Source organism: Sceloporus undulatus, chromosome 5, assembly GCF_019175285.1.
Source record: "Sceloporus undulatus isolate JIND9_A2432 ecotype Alabama chromosome 5, SceUnd_v1.1, whole genome shotgun sequence".
Taxonomy (NCBI): Eukaryota; Metazoa; Chordata; class Lepidosauria; order Squamata; family Phrynosomatidae; genus Sceloporus; species Sceloporus undulatus.
This window is the reverse complement of record NC_056526.1, coordinates 164089844-164103623: the sequence shown is the minus strand read 5'-3', so window position 1 is coordinate 164103623 and position 13780 is coordinate 164089844. Positions and strand designations below refer to the sequence as shown.

Here is a 13780-nt window from a genome sequence, read left to right as displayed (position 1 = left end):
GCATCCACATTGCGGAAGTAATCCACTTTACCTGCCACGGCTCAATGCGATGGCCTCCTGGGAACTGTAGTTTGCAGTGGCACCAGAGATCTCTGGCAGAGAAGGCTGGATGCCGCACAAAACTACAGATCCCAGAATTCCCTTGCATTGAGCCAAGGTGGTGTGGACCCAAACGGCGTTAATTCTGCCATGTAGATGCAGCTGTCTGCCCTCTGCTCCCCATCAAGGCTGCATCCACACCTCAGAAATAGTGCACTTTGAGACTGCTTTAACCACCTCGACTCCAAGCTAGGGAATCCTGGGAATGGTAGTTTGTTGTGGCGCCACTGCTGCGCCTCAAAGTGGTTTGAGTGTTGGGCTAGGACTCAGGAGAACAGGGTTCGAATCCCTGCTCAGCCATGGAAACCCATTGGGTGACCTTGTGCAAGTCACACCCTCTCAGCCTCAGGGGATGGCGATGGCAAAACCCCTCTGAAGGAATTTGCCAAGAAAACCCCACGATAGGTTTGCCTTAGAATGCCTGTAAATCGGGAAACAACCAACTATCATTCCCAGAATTCCATAGCATGGAGCTACGGTAGTTAAAGTATTGTCAAACCAGATGTATTTGGTTAATAATAATAATAATACTGCCTTCCCACATTGTTTTAGAAATATCCCTGTGTGAAATAATGCCACGATCCCTCCTCATGGAGCTGTTGCTTTTCTAGCCAGGGACAGTTATGATGACTGGCCCAAGTGTGGTGGACAATACCTTATCTTTTGTCAGTGTGTTCCATTATAATTAATTGTGTATTGATGTTTTGGAATTGAAGGCTCTTTGTGGGGGAGTTGCACTGATATTGCACTTCTGTCCTGCACATGATCTTCTTTATTCTTAGAAACTGTAATTGGAAGCGCATTGACCTTAATCATCTTGAAGAGTCAGCTCACAGCAGGACAAGTTTCACTTTGTTTCCATTTTTTATGAACTTGTGCAACATAGTTCTACTTTGAGAGGCTTCCCATTGTGCTATTTTGATACTGTTGTATTTCGTTCAGAAAAGCTTTTGTTGGAAAAGTCATACAGGGAATGTACAGTGCACCCTCTTTATCCATGGAGGATTGATTCCAGGACCTCCCCATGGATACCCAAAAACATGGATGCTTGAGTCCATTATATAAATGAAATTTATTATTACGGTCTATGGCCAGCATACATTATATAAAGGGACTTCACACTATATAAAGCTCAGGCATCACACCAAAGGCACCCACTGCTGCTACTGTGCATGGGAGCCCAAGCTCTCCTTCCATCTGCCCCATGCAAACACCAAAAGCAGCACTGACTGCCACTGTGGGCAGATGGGAAGAGAGGGAAGCGAGTGTCAGGGTGGAGAGGGGAGCTGGGGCTTGTGCATGCCAAGGCCTTAGGTACCTTCGGTGTGAGCACAGGGCAGAGAGGGAGGGAACAAGAGAGGTAAGTGAGTGTCAGAGTAGGGAGTGGAGGGGAGACTGGGGCTTATGCACTTAGTGACATTGGTGATGCCCAAGCATCCTCTCCCATCTCACTCACCCCACCTCAGTGACCATAAAAACTATCCTCTTCATTAAAAAGTAAATGCACTTATCTACTTCAAACATGTATCATAAAGGAACAAAGGTCAGGATTCTAAAAGACAACATTGAAGAAATCTTGGTGTTATGAAGATTCAAGGGATCACTGAATAATTATGAGCCTAAAATCAATTATCACGCTATATTCACTTTCAGGTAACAGTATGATGGAAATGGAGGCAGAAGCTGTAAGAAACAAAGGCATGGAGGAAGAAACTACTGAACAAAGAAAGGAACGAGAAAAAAAGAAAAGGTCTAGAGTTAAACAAGTGCTTTCGGATATAGTAAAGCAAGTGGACTTCTGGTTCGGTGATGTAAATCTTCACAAGGACAGATTTCTTCGAGAACAAATTGAAAAATCTAGAGATGGATGTGAGTTTGTGCTTTATGAAGTTGATAATTAATCACATTTTTATATTCTTGCTGACTCTTGGGAAAAATATTCTTGATCATTCATGTTTTTAATTCTGGGATCCAAAATTGTACTTGTAAGTCATAGTGCAGGGTCTAAATACCATTTGGAAAATGTTTTTCAAAATATGACAAAAATATGACAAGGCACAGAGCTCAGGGTAAATTAGCTAGGTCCTGTCTTAATGTGTCTCATATCAATAACTCAGTGCCTGAGAGCCATGTTGTTAAAGACCTAACTGCAAGTGTTTTTATTCTTGTTCAGTTCCTCTCTTCCATTTTTGTAATGGAGGGGAAATCATTCCTTCAGACAGACAATTCTTGAGACCAATCTCTCTATCCTTCTCGATAACGTCTTTATATTTTCCTGCCTTAATTTCAATATTCTTGTTTTTAGATGTTGACATATCACTTCTGGTTTCTTTTAACAAAATGAAAAAATTAACAACTGATAGAAAACTGATTGCACGAGCAGTTAAAAGTTCATCTGTGGTAGAGGTGAGAAGAAAGCTTCTTTCTGTTTTGGTGGTTTTGTTTTAAAATATTGAATGAGAAGAACAGTTGTGGCAAAGATTCCCCTAATTAACTTGTTTCCTATAGTTGGATCTAGAAGGCACTAGGCTAAGAAGACGGCAACCACTGGGTGAAGAACCAAAAGATGTTGATAATCGTACAGTGTATGTGGTAAGATGGCTTTCATTTTAATCTCCTCTTGCTCCTTCTCTAAAATTGAATGGAATATTATTACTCTAACTTTGGAAAGGAGTAATGAAATATTGTTACAGTAGTACTTTTTCATGATTTTTGGAACAATTGGAATTTTCTGTGCAGAGATTATTTTGTCATTTTGATTATTAAGCACCCTCATCTGTATGCTTCAGGTGTTTGCTGTTTGCTGCATGTTCCTTGATTGCATTCAGATAGAACACTAAAATGTTACTGTTGTTTATATTTATAATCCCATTTTCCCCAGTATAGGTCTCAAGGCAGCTTACAACAATTAAAATAAACATAACTAACAATTCACAGCATACAGATGTAAAAAATGTAGTTAAACTATCACATAATTAAAACACATTAAAACATTGACTATTAAAAATAAAAAGCAAATAGACAATCCAGCCATTATGCAAGGCCTATTCACCCTAAGCAATCAGTTTTCAAAGCCCTGCCAAGTCTTCACCAGTCTAATCTCTCTAGGAATGGAGAGTTTTGACAGCCTACCACCAGCCACTGAAAAGGCCCTGTCCTTTCTTCCCACCAGATGCACATGGGTGGGTTGTAGAACAAAGGAAAGAGTCTCCCAAGAAGATTTCTAAACATGGACAGGTTCATATGCAAGAATACGATCCTTGAAATAACCTAAACCTGCGTTGTATAGGGCTTCACAGATCATAATCAGCACTTTGAATGGTGCTTGAAAATGGACCAGCTGCCCATGGAGCTTTTGCGGCAAGGGGATTGTATGCTTAATGTAGGTGGACACAGTTAATAAGTTTGCTGCAGCTCCTTGGATCAGCACAAGTTTCTCCACTCTTCAAAAGCAGTTCAGTGTAGAAAAAGTGCAGTAATCCAGATGGGATGTAACTAATGCATGTGTCACTGTGGCCAGATCTGACATCTCTAGGGATGGCTGCAGCTAGCATACAAGCCATAACTGTACAAATGTACTCCTGGCTACTGCTGAAACTTGAGCTTCCAGGCTCAGGATTGAATCCAGGAGTATACACAGGCTGCATTAACACTGTCCAGTATAGACTGAATTTCTATTGCCTTTTAACTGACCAGAAGCACTTTTGTTTGCTCTCATGCAGTCCGTTACTAATGGCAGACATCGTTTTAAGACTGAAACACTTTATTGGTGGTCATTGTCTCTTTTCTATACTGATGACATTGAACCCTCGAAACCACAGATGACCTCATTCAGCAGTTTCATATATATCTTAAATAGCACAGCGGGACAGAACTGAGCCCTGAGGGACTGCACAGGCCATGCAGCGTAGGATCAAACAAGACTGTCCCAGTGCCAGATTATGGGTTTGCCTCTCCAGGTAGTAATGAAGCCACTTTAACATAGTGCCCCCAAGACATGTGGAACTCTGCCTTGTTTTAGCAAGGCACTGACTACTCCCTTCATCCACTCAGCCAGTGCCATTCTTTTCTTTGTAATAAGCCAGGAATGGCAAGGCTCTAACCCTCATGCTGTGACTCTACATCCTTGGGCTGTACAAATTGAAAACAATACAGTGGTGCCTCGGGTTACGAAATTAATTCGTTCCGCCATTCCCTTCGTAATGCGATAATTTCGTAACCCGAAATAGCTTTCCGTTAGCGCTGGAAGCCTATAGCATTTGAATTTCGTGCCGGAATGAATTTCGTAACCCGAAAAATATTTCGTAACCCGAAACAGTTTTTGCCAATCCAACTTTTTCGTATCCCGGAAATTTCGTAACCCGCGCATTTCGTATCCCGAGGTACCACTGTACATTATCACTGGACAAGCATGGGCCTAATTTTCATCTATGGGCCTGTATTAATTATAGCATCAAAGTCAAAGTACAAATCAAGCAATTTTGATCACAGTATGTTGGGCAAGTTGCTGACAGTCAGCCACATTTTAACAGTACCAGAATTAGTTAGCTTACTCCAAAGATTGCTTTTTCTTCTCACACCTCCCAGCAGAACCACAAGTCAGAAATTAGAAGCTTAGTTTTTTTTTAAAAAAACTGAACTATAGTTTAATGTAATCCAGAACCCAAACCCTAAATTGGAAAACACACAAGGCAATTATGTGCTTTGCCACAGTAATTTCATAACTCTGGATATAAAAAACTGTTTCCTTGCTACAGCTAATGACATTTGAAAGTTTTTTCCTTTTTCTTCTATTCCTTTTCCTTTTTGTTTTTTGCATTAGGGGAACTTGGGAACGTATACTTGGCAAACTGATAATTTCTTGGCCTATGATTGAGGTTCATCCTACTGAGACTGGACAAGAAGTGAATGTTAAATCAGATTAAGATAAATGTAGATGCTTCATACAGTAGATACTACCATGTACAAAGGAATATTAATAACTTTTCTCTGTCTTGGTAGGCTGCTAAATGAAGGCTGCATAGAAATTTTACTTCTCAGACTAGAGTCAAACTGCTAATCCTTTGGCTTTAGCCAGTTTAACCATTCACATATCAGATAGTACTTCATTGCAGGGAAAAAAAACTTTATTCAAAAACGTTTTGGCAGCCCTTTCTCTTGGGATCTACTGATTTTCTGCTTATGCCACCACATATGAAAGGCTTTGAAATCAAGTTTGCTAGCAGATGCTACAATCGTTTCTTGTGAGATTTAATCTTTATGAAATTTTAAGGAATACGATAGTAGCTTTGAAAGACCTTTTCTCTTTCAAAACCTTACAAAAGTCAGGGGTCCCAGTAGATGATAACTACATAAAAATCCATATGTTACATATTTCCTGTTAAAAGTGTAATGTATTAAATTTATGAGATACTAAAATATGTAGTCAGAATTCAAGCTCTTAAGTGAATACAGCATTTGTGTATACTAACAACAACAACATTCTTTATCTTTTCTGTTTTTTAATTTGTTTTAGGAATTGCTTCCTAAAAATGTCAACCACAGTTGGATTGAACGTGTATTTGGGAAATGTGGCAATGTAGTTTATATCAGCATTCCTCGTTATAAGACGACAAGGGACCCAAAAGGATTTGCATTTGTTGAATTTGAAACAAAGGAGCAAGCAGAAAAGGCAATTGAGGTCAGTTATGGATGTTACCAGACCCTGTGTGTGTTTATTTTCATGTCTACACAATTTTGATTTCTATATCTTTTTTTAAAAAAAGCTCAGTGTGAATCTTTATGGCAATAGTTATGTAATGTCACTGAACATGTCGGGTTCTGTGTGTGCAGTGAAAGTAAACAAACCTGTAAAATAAATATATTTCATGATTAACTCCTACTGAAAAGGAAAAAGAATAGATTGTTGGATTCTCCCACTCAGGAAGGTGAGGAGGAAGTGACTTTTGCAGAGTCCCTATTACTTGTGGTCTGTGTAGCCATTCAAAATATTTTAGAAGGTTGTCAGACAATATGGAGCAGGGTGGAATTGGCACATGATTTTGGGAGGGAGGCAACATTGATAAAAATGGCCTCCCCCCCCAAAAAAAAAAAACAAACAAACCACCAAGCAAACACACAAACTACTGTCAGTTCCTGTTCCATGGAGATAAAAAGCCTTTCCCTATATAGAACATGTCTGGACTCAACCCTTTCCATTTTTGGTGCAAAACATACAGTTTTTGTCCTCTGCCATCTTTGGCCTGAAATACACAGGCAAGATAGAGCAGCTTCCAGCCACTTTGGGGGTGGGGGCATGTACATGATGCACACCTCCAGAGCAGCTGGAAGCTAACTTAAGGCTGCCTAAGGTGACCCGGGGCCACTGGAAAAAGGAGTGCCAAAAAGGGATTCTTGCCAGCAGTCCATTTGGGCTCCACAGCGATGGCCTGCTTTAAGAGCGGACTGTGCGGTTGCCATGATTGTGGGCAGTGCAGCTTCTGACTGCTTTTTCCTGCCCTTGTGCTTGACCCCAAAATTTATTATTTCAGTACCTGTAGTACAGTTGCATCATGCCAGAATATTTAATTGTAACACTATTTATGATAATGATCATTAAGTCAGTCATCTCTTGGGGATGACTTCAATGCAACAAATTCTACATGTGAACGGAATTTTCCTTTGTTCATAACTAGCAGCTACTATTTCACAAGGCTCAGACTTTTTTTTTTTTTTTTTTTTTTTTTTTTTTTTTTTTTTTTTGCATTTAAGTTCTTGAATAATCCACCAGAAGATGCACCAAGAAAACCTGGTATGTTCCCCAAAACAGTAAAAAATAAACCTGTTCCCACGTTGCCTGAAAGTGATGCCAGTATAGTTGGTGAGTACTATCTGCTTTTGTTTCTGAAGACTGTTGATATGTTACCAAAATGATTAATTGTATTTAACCACTCATAAAGGATGGTCATTTTACAGGCATGTTTTTCAACTTTATTTTAACAAGTATTATTATTTCTACATTTATTTATATCCCACTCTTTTCCCTGAACTAGGACCCAGAGCAGCTCACGACATTAAAATAACAATATAGTTAAAAACATAGAAAAGTGATATATTTTGTTACAATATTAAAATAGATTACTTATAAATTATTGAAAGAATAAAAATACAGTTAAAAAGATAAAATTTTAAAACACTTAAAATGATACAGCACCCTAAGCTGGTCCTTTAAGAACATTCTGTTTTAAAAAGTATGCTTTGTTAATGGCCCTCAAATCAACCCTCACTCTTGGCCACCATGTATTCTCCACTGCTCTGCTTAGGTCTTGTAGATTCAGACTCATGACCTCTTTAACTGAGTCTAGCATGCCATAATTGTCTAGTGTCATGCCTTCTCAAGATGTTGCCCAACTATGACAGCCTGAAGTTGATCATCTTCTAGGAAAGTTCAGCCTTGATCTGTTCCCACTTGTTTGTCTTTTTAGCTGTCCTCGGTATTCTCAGCACTCTTCTCCAGCACCACATCTCAAATAACTTGGGCCGGTTACAAACTGGCACTTTAGTGCGTGACCCTTCCATATGGCCGCCGCCGTGAGGACCCTTCCATATGGCCGCGCTGCCTCTAGACAGGGCGACACGGACATGACGTCCTCAATCCGCGGCAGGGCGCCTAGGGTGCCCTTTCCGTGGACCAGGAAGGAGCTCCGTTTCGGAGCTCCTTCCTGGTCCGCAGCGCCGCTTTGCTTCGCTGGGCACAGCCTTCAGACGGCTGCGCCCAGCGAAGCAAGGGAGAAAGGGGCCAAGCGGCCCCTTTCTCCCCCTCCCCGGGTGTCCTTGGGCTTGAAGCCCCAAAGACCCTTTTCAGGCTGGGGGAAGCGGCATTTTGCTGCTTCCCCGCAGCCTGAACAGCGGCGGATCGGGGCCTCAGCGGCTGCCGTTCTAGCAGCTCAGGCCCCGATCCGGCGGGGAAAGGGGCGGGTGCAGACTGCCTCAAAGAGGCGGTCTATAACCCAACTTGATGTTCTTTTTAATCACTTTCCTCCAGCTCTCCTATCCATACATGATGAGGGGGAATACAATAATTCTAACTTTAGTACCCAATTGTATATCTTTATTCTTTAGGATCTTGTCTAGTTATTTCATCACTTCACATTTCTAGTCTCCTTATTTCTTGACTGCAGCCTCCTTTCTCTTCAATGTTTGATCCAAAGTATGGAAAATCTTTAATTATTTTGATTTCCTCATTGCCTAGGTTGAATTTTTGTAGATACTCCGTTGTCATTTTTATTTTCTTTATATTCAGCAGGAAGCCTGCCTTTGCTCCTTCTTAGATTTTCTCTTAGTTATTGTTCCAAGTCTGTGATGTCTTCTGCTAGTAGTATGATGTCATCTGCTTATTTTAGATTGTTGATGTTTTTTCCTCCTCTCATCCTTCTTCGGAGTCTAAACTGCTCTTATGGTATTTTCTGCATACAAGTTGAACCAAAAAAGGTGATAATGCAATCTTGCCTGGCCCCTTTGCCAATTCAAAACCATTATGTTTCTTTATATGCTGTTCTAACAGTGGCTCTTGTCCTAAGTAGAGATTTCTCATCAGGACTACCAAATGTAGCGATACAAGTATATGAATGAAAATACGTATGCTAGCTTCAATTATGTATGAACAGATGAGCTGAATAGACCAGTGTAAGGCCACACGGATGCCATTCACGCCAGGAAGGCAGCAACCATTCGCGCCTGGCTTCAGTCTGGACCGCTTCTGCAGTCCTGAACCAGGGCACCAGAAGGAGTGCATTCTATCTGCTGCTTCTTGGCCCAGTTCCTTCTGGATGACATGGGATCACTGTGGCTTCTGGCTGTGTTCGGGGTGTGCATCATTGGCCCGTGCATTTCAGGCCACTGTCAGTGAATGCATACTTATGGAAAGAGAAGCTCATGGCTGTTAGTTGATTACCCATTCATGTTGATGCACTTGAGTCCTTCTTAAATATACATATTTGCTGTAGTAGAAATGGGTCCATTAGACTGTATAATTCTGATTGGTTAGGGTTCTCATTCATGTGGAGGAACTTCGCATCAAAACCTCTGACTGTATGTAGCCCCTCTTTCCTACTAACACAAACATGTGGCAGATAGAGCATAATCCTGGCAAGATAGCGGTACTGTTAGTAAGTGAATAATCTGTTTAGTGGTGCTCAAGTTGTTCTAGATGGGTTGCAATCCCTTGAAAGGAGCAAGTTTGAACTGTAGGGGTGCTAGTAAGTCCAGTTCTGCCACTGGCCTTAGTGGTCTGGGGTGCCCTTTATCAGCATAAGCTAATTTAACAGGTAGCTTTTGCATGGACAGGGAGCCTAGCTACAGTTATCCATCTTTGTAACTTCTCTCTTGGATTTTTCTGTGCATTTTATGTGGAACTACCTTTTGAATATGTCCTGGAAAGACTTAGTGCAGAATAAAGCAGCACAGTTGTTCACTGGAACTAGTTATCAGTCAGATTTCAGGCTATATCAAAGTGTTGGTACTAATTTCTGAAGTCTTAACTAGCTTAGGACTAGTATGCCTGAAGGTGTGTCTGTTCCCATATGTCCCTGCCTGATTATTAGGGTCATCTTTGAGTGCCACTGGCCATAGTAAAGTCTTCTCAGTAATGGTCAGTATTGGTCAAATATCTACTAGTGGCTTAACCCTACTTAGCTTCCAAATAGTCAGTTTTTTAAAATTATATTAGTTTCCTTATTTTAAGTTGTATTGTGACTGATATATTTTTTTATAAAGTCATTTGATTTTATTTAGTGTATTGGGTTTTTTAAATTATAAATCATTCTGAATAATGTGGCATTAAATAAACATTTCAAACAAAATGCATCTGACCATTCCTATGCTCAGAAGAGAATGGAGCACCCAAATTTCTGTGATGTATCCTATTCATTTTTCTTCTTCGACGGTTATTTCCTGATAGTAATCAAAATGGGGAGATGGGATATCTGACTTACAGCATATCTCCAGACTTCCTGATGCATTTTTTTTTAGTTCTACCTTGATATACTTCGTATTTAGTTTCCTGTCCAGGTACTAACAGACCTGACATTGTAGAGCATCTGAAATCAGGTGGGCAGGCTGGTTCATCTGTTATAGCCATGAAAATATAGAATAATTAAGATCATAGTGAGAAATTCCCTGGAGTAATTAGTAAAATTTATTACAGCAATAGCACATTTATTGTAACATAAGCTTTCATAGGACAGAGCCACTTCATCACATTCATGAAAGGATGGCTTAGTTCTATAAGGAAGCAAAGTGGGATACAAATATTAAAAAATCAGATAGTAAAACAATCATTTCATTTACGTAGAAGAAAAGAAGAAAAAGAAAAAGAAGAAATCCAAAACAAAGAAGGAAAGCAGTCAACAATCAACTACAGAACCAAAAGACTTAAATATGGACATCACTGCAGAACCCTCAAGCAGGTCAAAGAGACGCAGAACAGTGTCAGAGAACTCTGAAATGGAATTAACAGAAGTCCAAAGACAGTCTTCAAAGAAAGAGAAAAAAAAGCTTGATAGAACAGAAAGTTCAAGTTTAGGAGAAAGTAAACCAGGAAAAAGGAAGCGAAGCCATTCTGGAGATGCTGAAGTACCAGTTGTGAAAGCAAAGAAAACTTATCAGAAAGATACTGTTCATTCTACAAAAGAGGAATCAACAGAAGGGCCAGAGGATTCCAAAGGTAAAAGTCAGGTCTTCTTTTATATTACTTAATTTTTGATCAAGAACAGAGACTTTGGATTGTATTAGTGCATGGTTGAAAACTTTATTTTTAAACAGTGGGAATAGGATCATATATACATACAGTATGTGGTGGCAATGGAAATAAGTTAAAAAATTGGGAAACAGTAATATTAGAAATAGAAAATATTATGGATATAAGAATAGAAAGAAAACCAAATATAGTATTGTTATGACTGTATAATGATGTAGAATGGAAAAAAGAAGAAAGAAATCCTGTAACAAATTTGCTTACATCAGCGAGATTAATTATAGCAAGAAGTTGGAAATTGAAAATAAATGTGGAATTGGAGGATTGGTATCAAGAAATCTGGCAGATAGTGATTATGGAAAAGAAATGATTTTGATGAAATATGGGAAAAAATACTGAAAAGGTATTAAGAAAAGAAGATGGAAAATTACCTTCACGAGATGAATTAAAATTTTGGTTGGAGTATATGGATGGGAATGGTTCTAGGGAAGGGGTGCACTGAAGTGAGATTTAGTATAAAATAAGTAAAGTGTTAAAGCATATATTTGTATGAAGAAAGCGTAATAATTTGTATTGTAAAATTTAAAAATATTAATTTAAAAAATTTAAAACATGGAAGGGTTTGGGAGCTTGGTGGCATAATCTCAAAGCCCAAAAAGAATGTGGATTCAAACACAAGCAAGTATGTTGCTTTAACAAAACTTTTAAAATGATATTTTGATGAATTTTAAACAAGCACTTCTTTAGGTGGTCAAATAATATGCAAATAAGGCTCACATAAGGATGTGTTTTGTTATGTTATTAACACATCACTTTTTCTTTGTTTCATGCTTGTTGCCCTTGGCTATGAATGAACGCTTCTGAATACCAAATAGGAAAATAACAGAGGGATTCCCTTGTTTCTGTCATTATTAGCAGAAAGTGTGTAAAGCTGGAGAGGCACTATGTGTAGTGGTTTTACTACCAATTTTGGAGACCAGGGTTTGAATCCCTGATCTACCATGGAGATCCACTGGGTGGCCTTGGACAAGTAACAGTCTCTCGGCCTCAGAGGAAGGCAAAGGCAAACCCTTGTCAAGAAAATACATCATAGATTTGAATTAGGGTTGCCATAAGTTGGTAATGACTGAGGGCACACAGTGACAATGAAAACATGATACAAGTGTAAAACAAATGAAAGCAGACATTATCACTTTAAATTTTTCCTGTTTTTTCACTTAGAAATTTTTACTGAAGAAGAAAGAGATGTTGGGGATAAAAAAGATACATCTCTTTCAAAATCTAAAAGGAAACATAAGAAAAAACATAAAGAAAGACACAAGATGGGAGAAGAGGTTATTCCACTGAGAGTTCTCTCAAAGTAAGTCAAAGCATACAAAGTCCTTTATAGTGATTGTATGTACAGTGGAATGCTGCAATATATGTATGTATATTTAAAAGCAAACATTACTTCTTACAAGCTTGTTCTGGATCCTGTAGAATGCAATTAACCACTCTGGTGTCTGTCTCTTTATAGTCAGTGTGTTGTAGTGGTTTGAATGTTGAACTAGAATTCTGGAGACCAGGTTTCAAATCCCCATGGAAACCCACTGCAGTACCATTTCCTAATAACAGAGGCACTGACTTTAATATAGGTTTAGATTCCAACTTTATACACGTATGTTGTTCTTATTTGGTGTCAAATGGAATCAGGCTTATGGCAACCCTGTGAACCAGCATAGGGTAGTGGTATGAATGTTGTCTTATGACTCTGGAGACCAAGGTTTAAATCTCTGCTCATCTGTAGAAACCTACTGGGTGACCTTAGGAAAATTGCAGACTCTCAACCTCAGAGGAATGCAAAGGCACACACTCCCCCAACAAATCTTTCCAAGAAAACCCCATGATAAGTTCACCTTAGGGTTGCCATACATCAGAAAACTTGAAGACACACAACAGTAGATTAGCAAACAGAATGCAATTGTTCGATTTATAAGCAAAAATGCAGCTCCCACCTTCCTCATTGCTTAAAATAAAAGTGAGCTTGCAACCAAGTTGACAGCTAAAGTCCCCAATTTGTCCCTTTTCTCTAATATGCTACAAGGAGATGGCACCTCTGTTCCAAACAGTGACAAATTGAAAACACTGTGATGTTCTAAGTCTGATTGTTCCAGCTTTCTAGTCAGGCTTGCGGACTTGGGATTCCTGAAGCATGTAGATATGTCTGTTTTTCCATATGCTGACATTGTATGTCTGCGCTGAATTAAGGTTACAGGACGAGCAGGTATGTGTGTGGCAGCATTCTTTCCTAGTCCTTCCAGGAGATTACTGCTATTCAGTGTTCTCCTGTCCCCAAGAACTAACCAGGCTTTACTTGTTTGGCTTCTGAAATCTATAGGTACTATATTGATGATTTTGGGGGGGGGAGGGGAGTTGCTAGCAGTACTTTAAGCTTTGCCATTTGAAAAAAAAATTTGGACTTCAGCTCCCAGAAGCCTCAGCCATGTTGGCCGATAGCCTGGGATTCTGGGAGCTGAAGTCCAAAATTGCTTAAAGAGCAGTTTGGGGACTACTGATCTATAGTGTGGTTGCTGACTTCCTCATCGGGAAGCTGCTATTTGAAATTTGATTCGAGAAGATATTTAGTACATATTAATTCACATATCCCTGGTCTACAATGGAATTTTTAAATATATACATCACCTCCATGCTAAGAAAACCCATATTCACAGGTATTTGGGGTTTTGTTTTGTTTTACTATTAGCAATTTATACTTTTTGTGTGTTTTTATGTGGTGACCTGTAACCCATAATTGGATAATCTTTCACATCTGCTGTGCTACATGAGTGTTCTGTGTGCTGACTCTTTTTGACTTCAGTAAATCAGAAGCATTTGCCACACTTTATGGCCTGTTCCAGACAGCCAAAATAAAGCTGCTTCGAGTCACAGTGGAGGTATGGTGTTTCAATG

The 13780-nt window shown here is 39.4% G+C and overlaps 1 protein-coding gene across 2 annotated transcripts in view; it reads left to right on the top strand.

Annotated features, from left to right (window-relative positions):
* Window positions 1-13780, top strand: part of LARP7 (La ribonucleoprotein 7, transcriptional regulator) — a 31375-nt gene that overhangs the window by 617 nt on the left and 16978 nt on the right. For both annotated transcript variants that reach the window (XM_042468610.1, XM_042468609.1), the window contains exons 2-8: window positions 1753-1968; window positions 2405-2505; window positions 2608-2691; window positions 5615-5779; window positions 6850-6958; window positions 10430-10801; window positions 12053-12191. In XM_042468610.1, coding sequence (XP_042324544.1) covers window positions 1761-1968; window positions 2405-2505; window positions 2608-2691; window positions 5615-5779; window positions 6850-6958; window positions 10430-10801; window positions 12053-12191 — 1178 coding nt within the window. In that variant the 5' untranslated portion in view covers window positions 1753-1760. The remainder of the gene's footprint in view (window positions 1-1752; window positions 1969-2404; window positions 2506-2607; window positions 2692-5614; window positions 5780-6849; window positions 6959-10429; window positions 10802-12052; window positions 12192-13780) is intronic.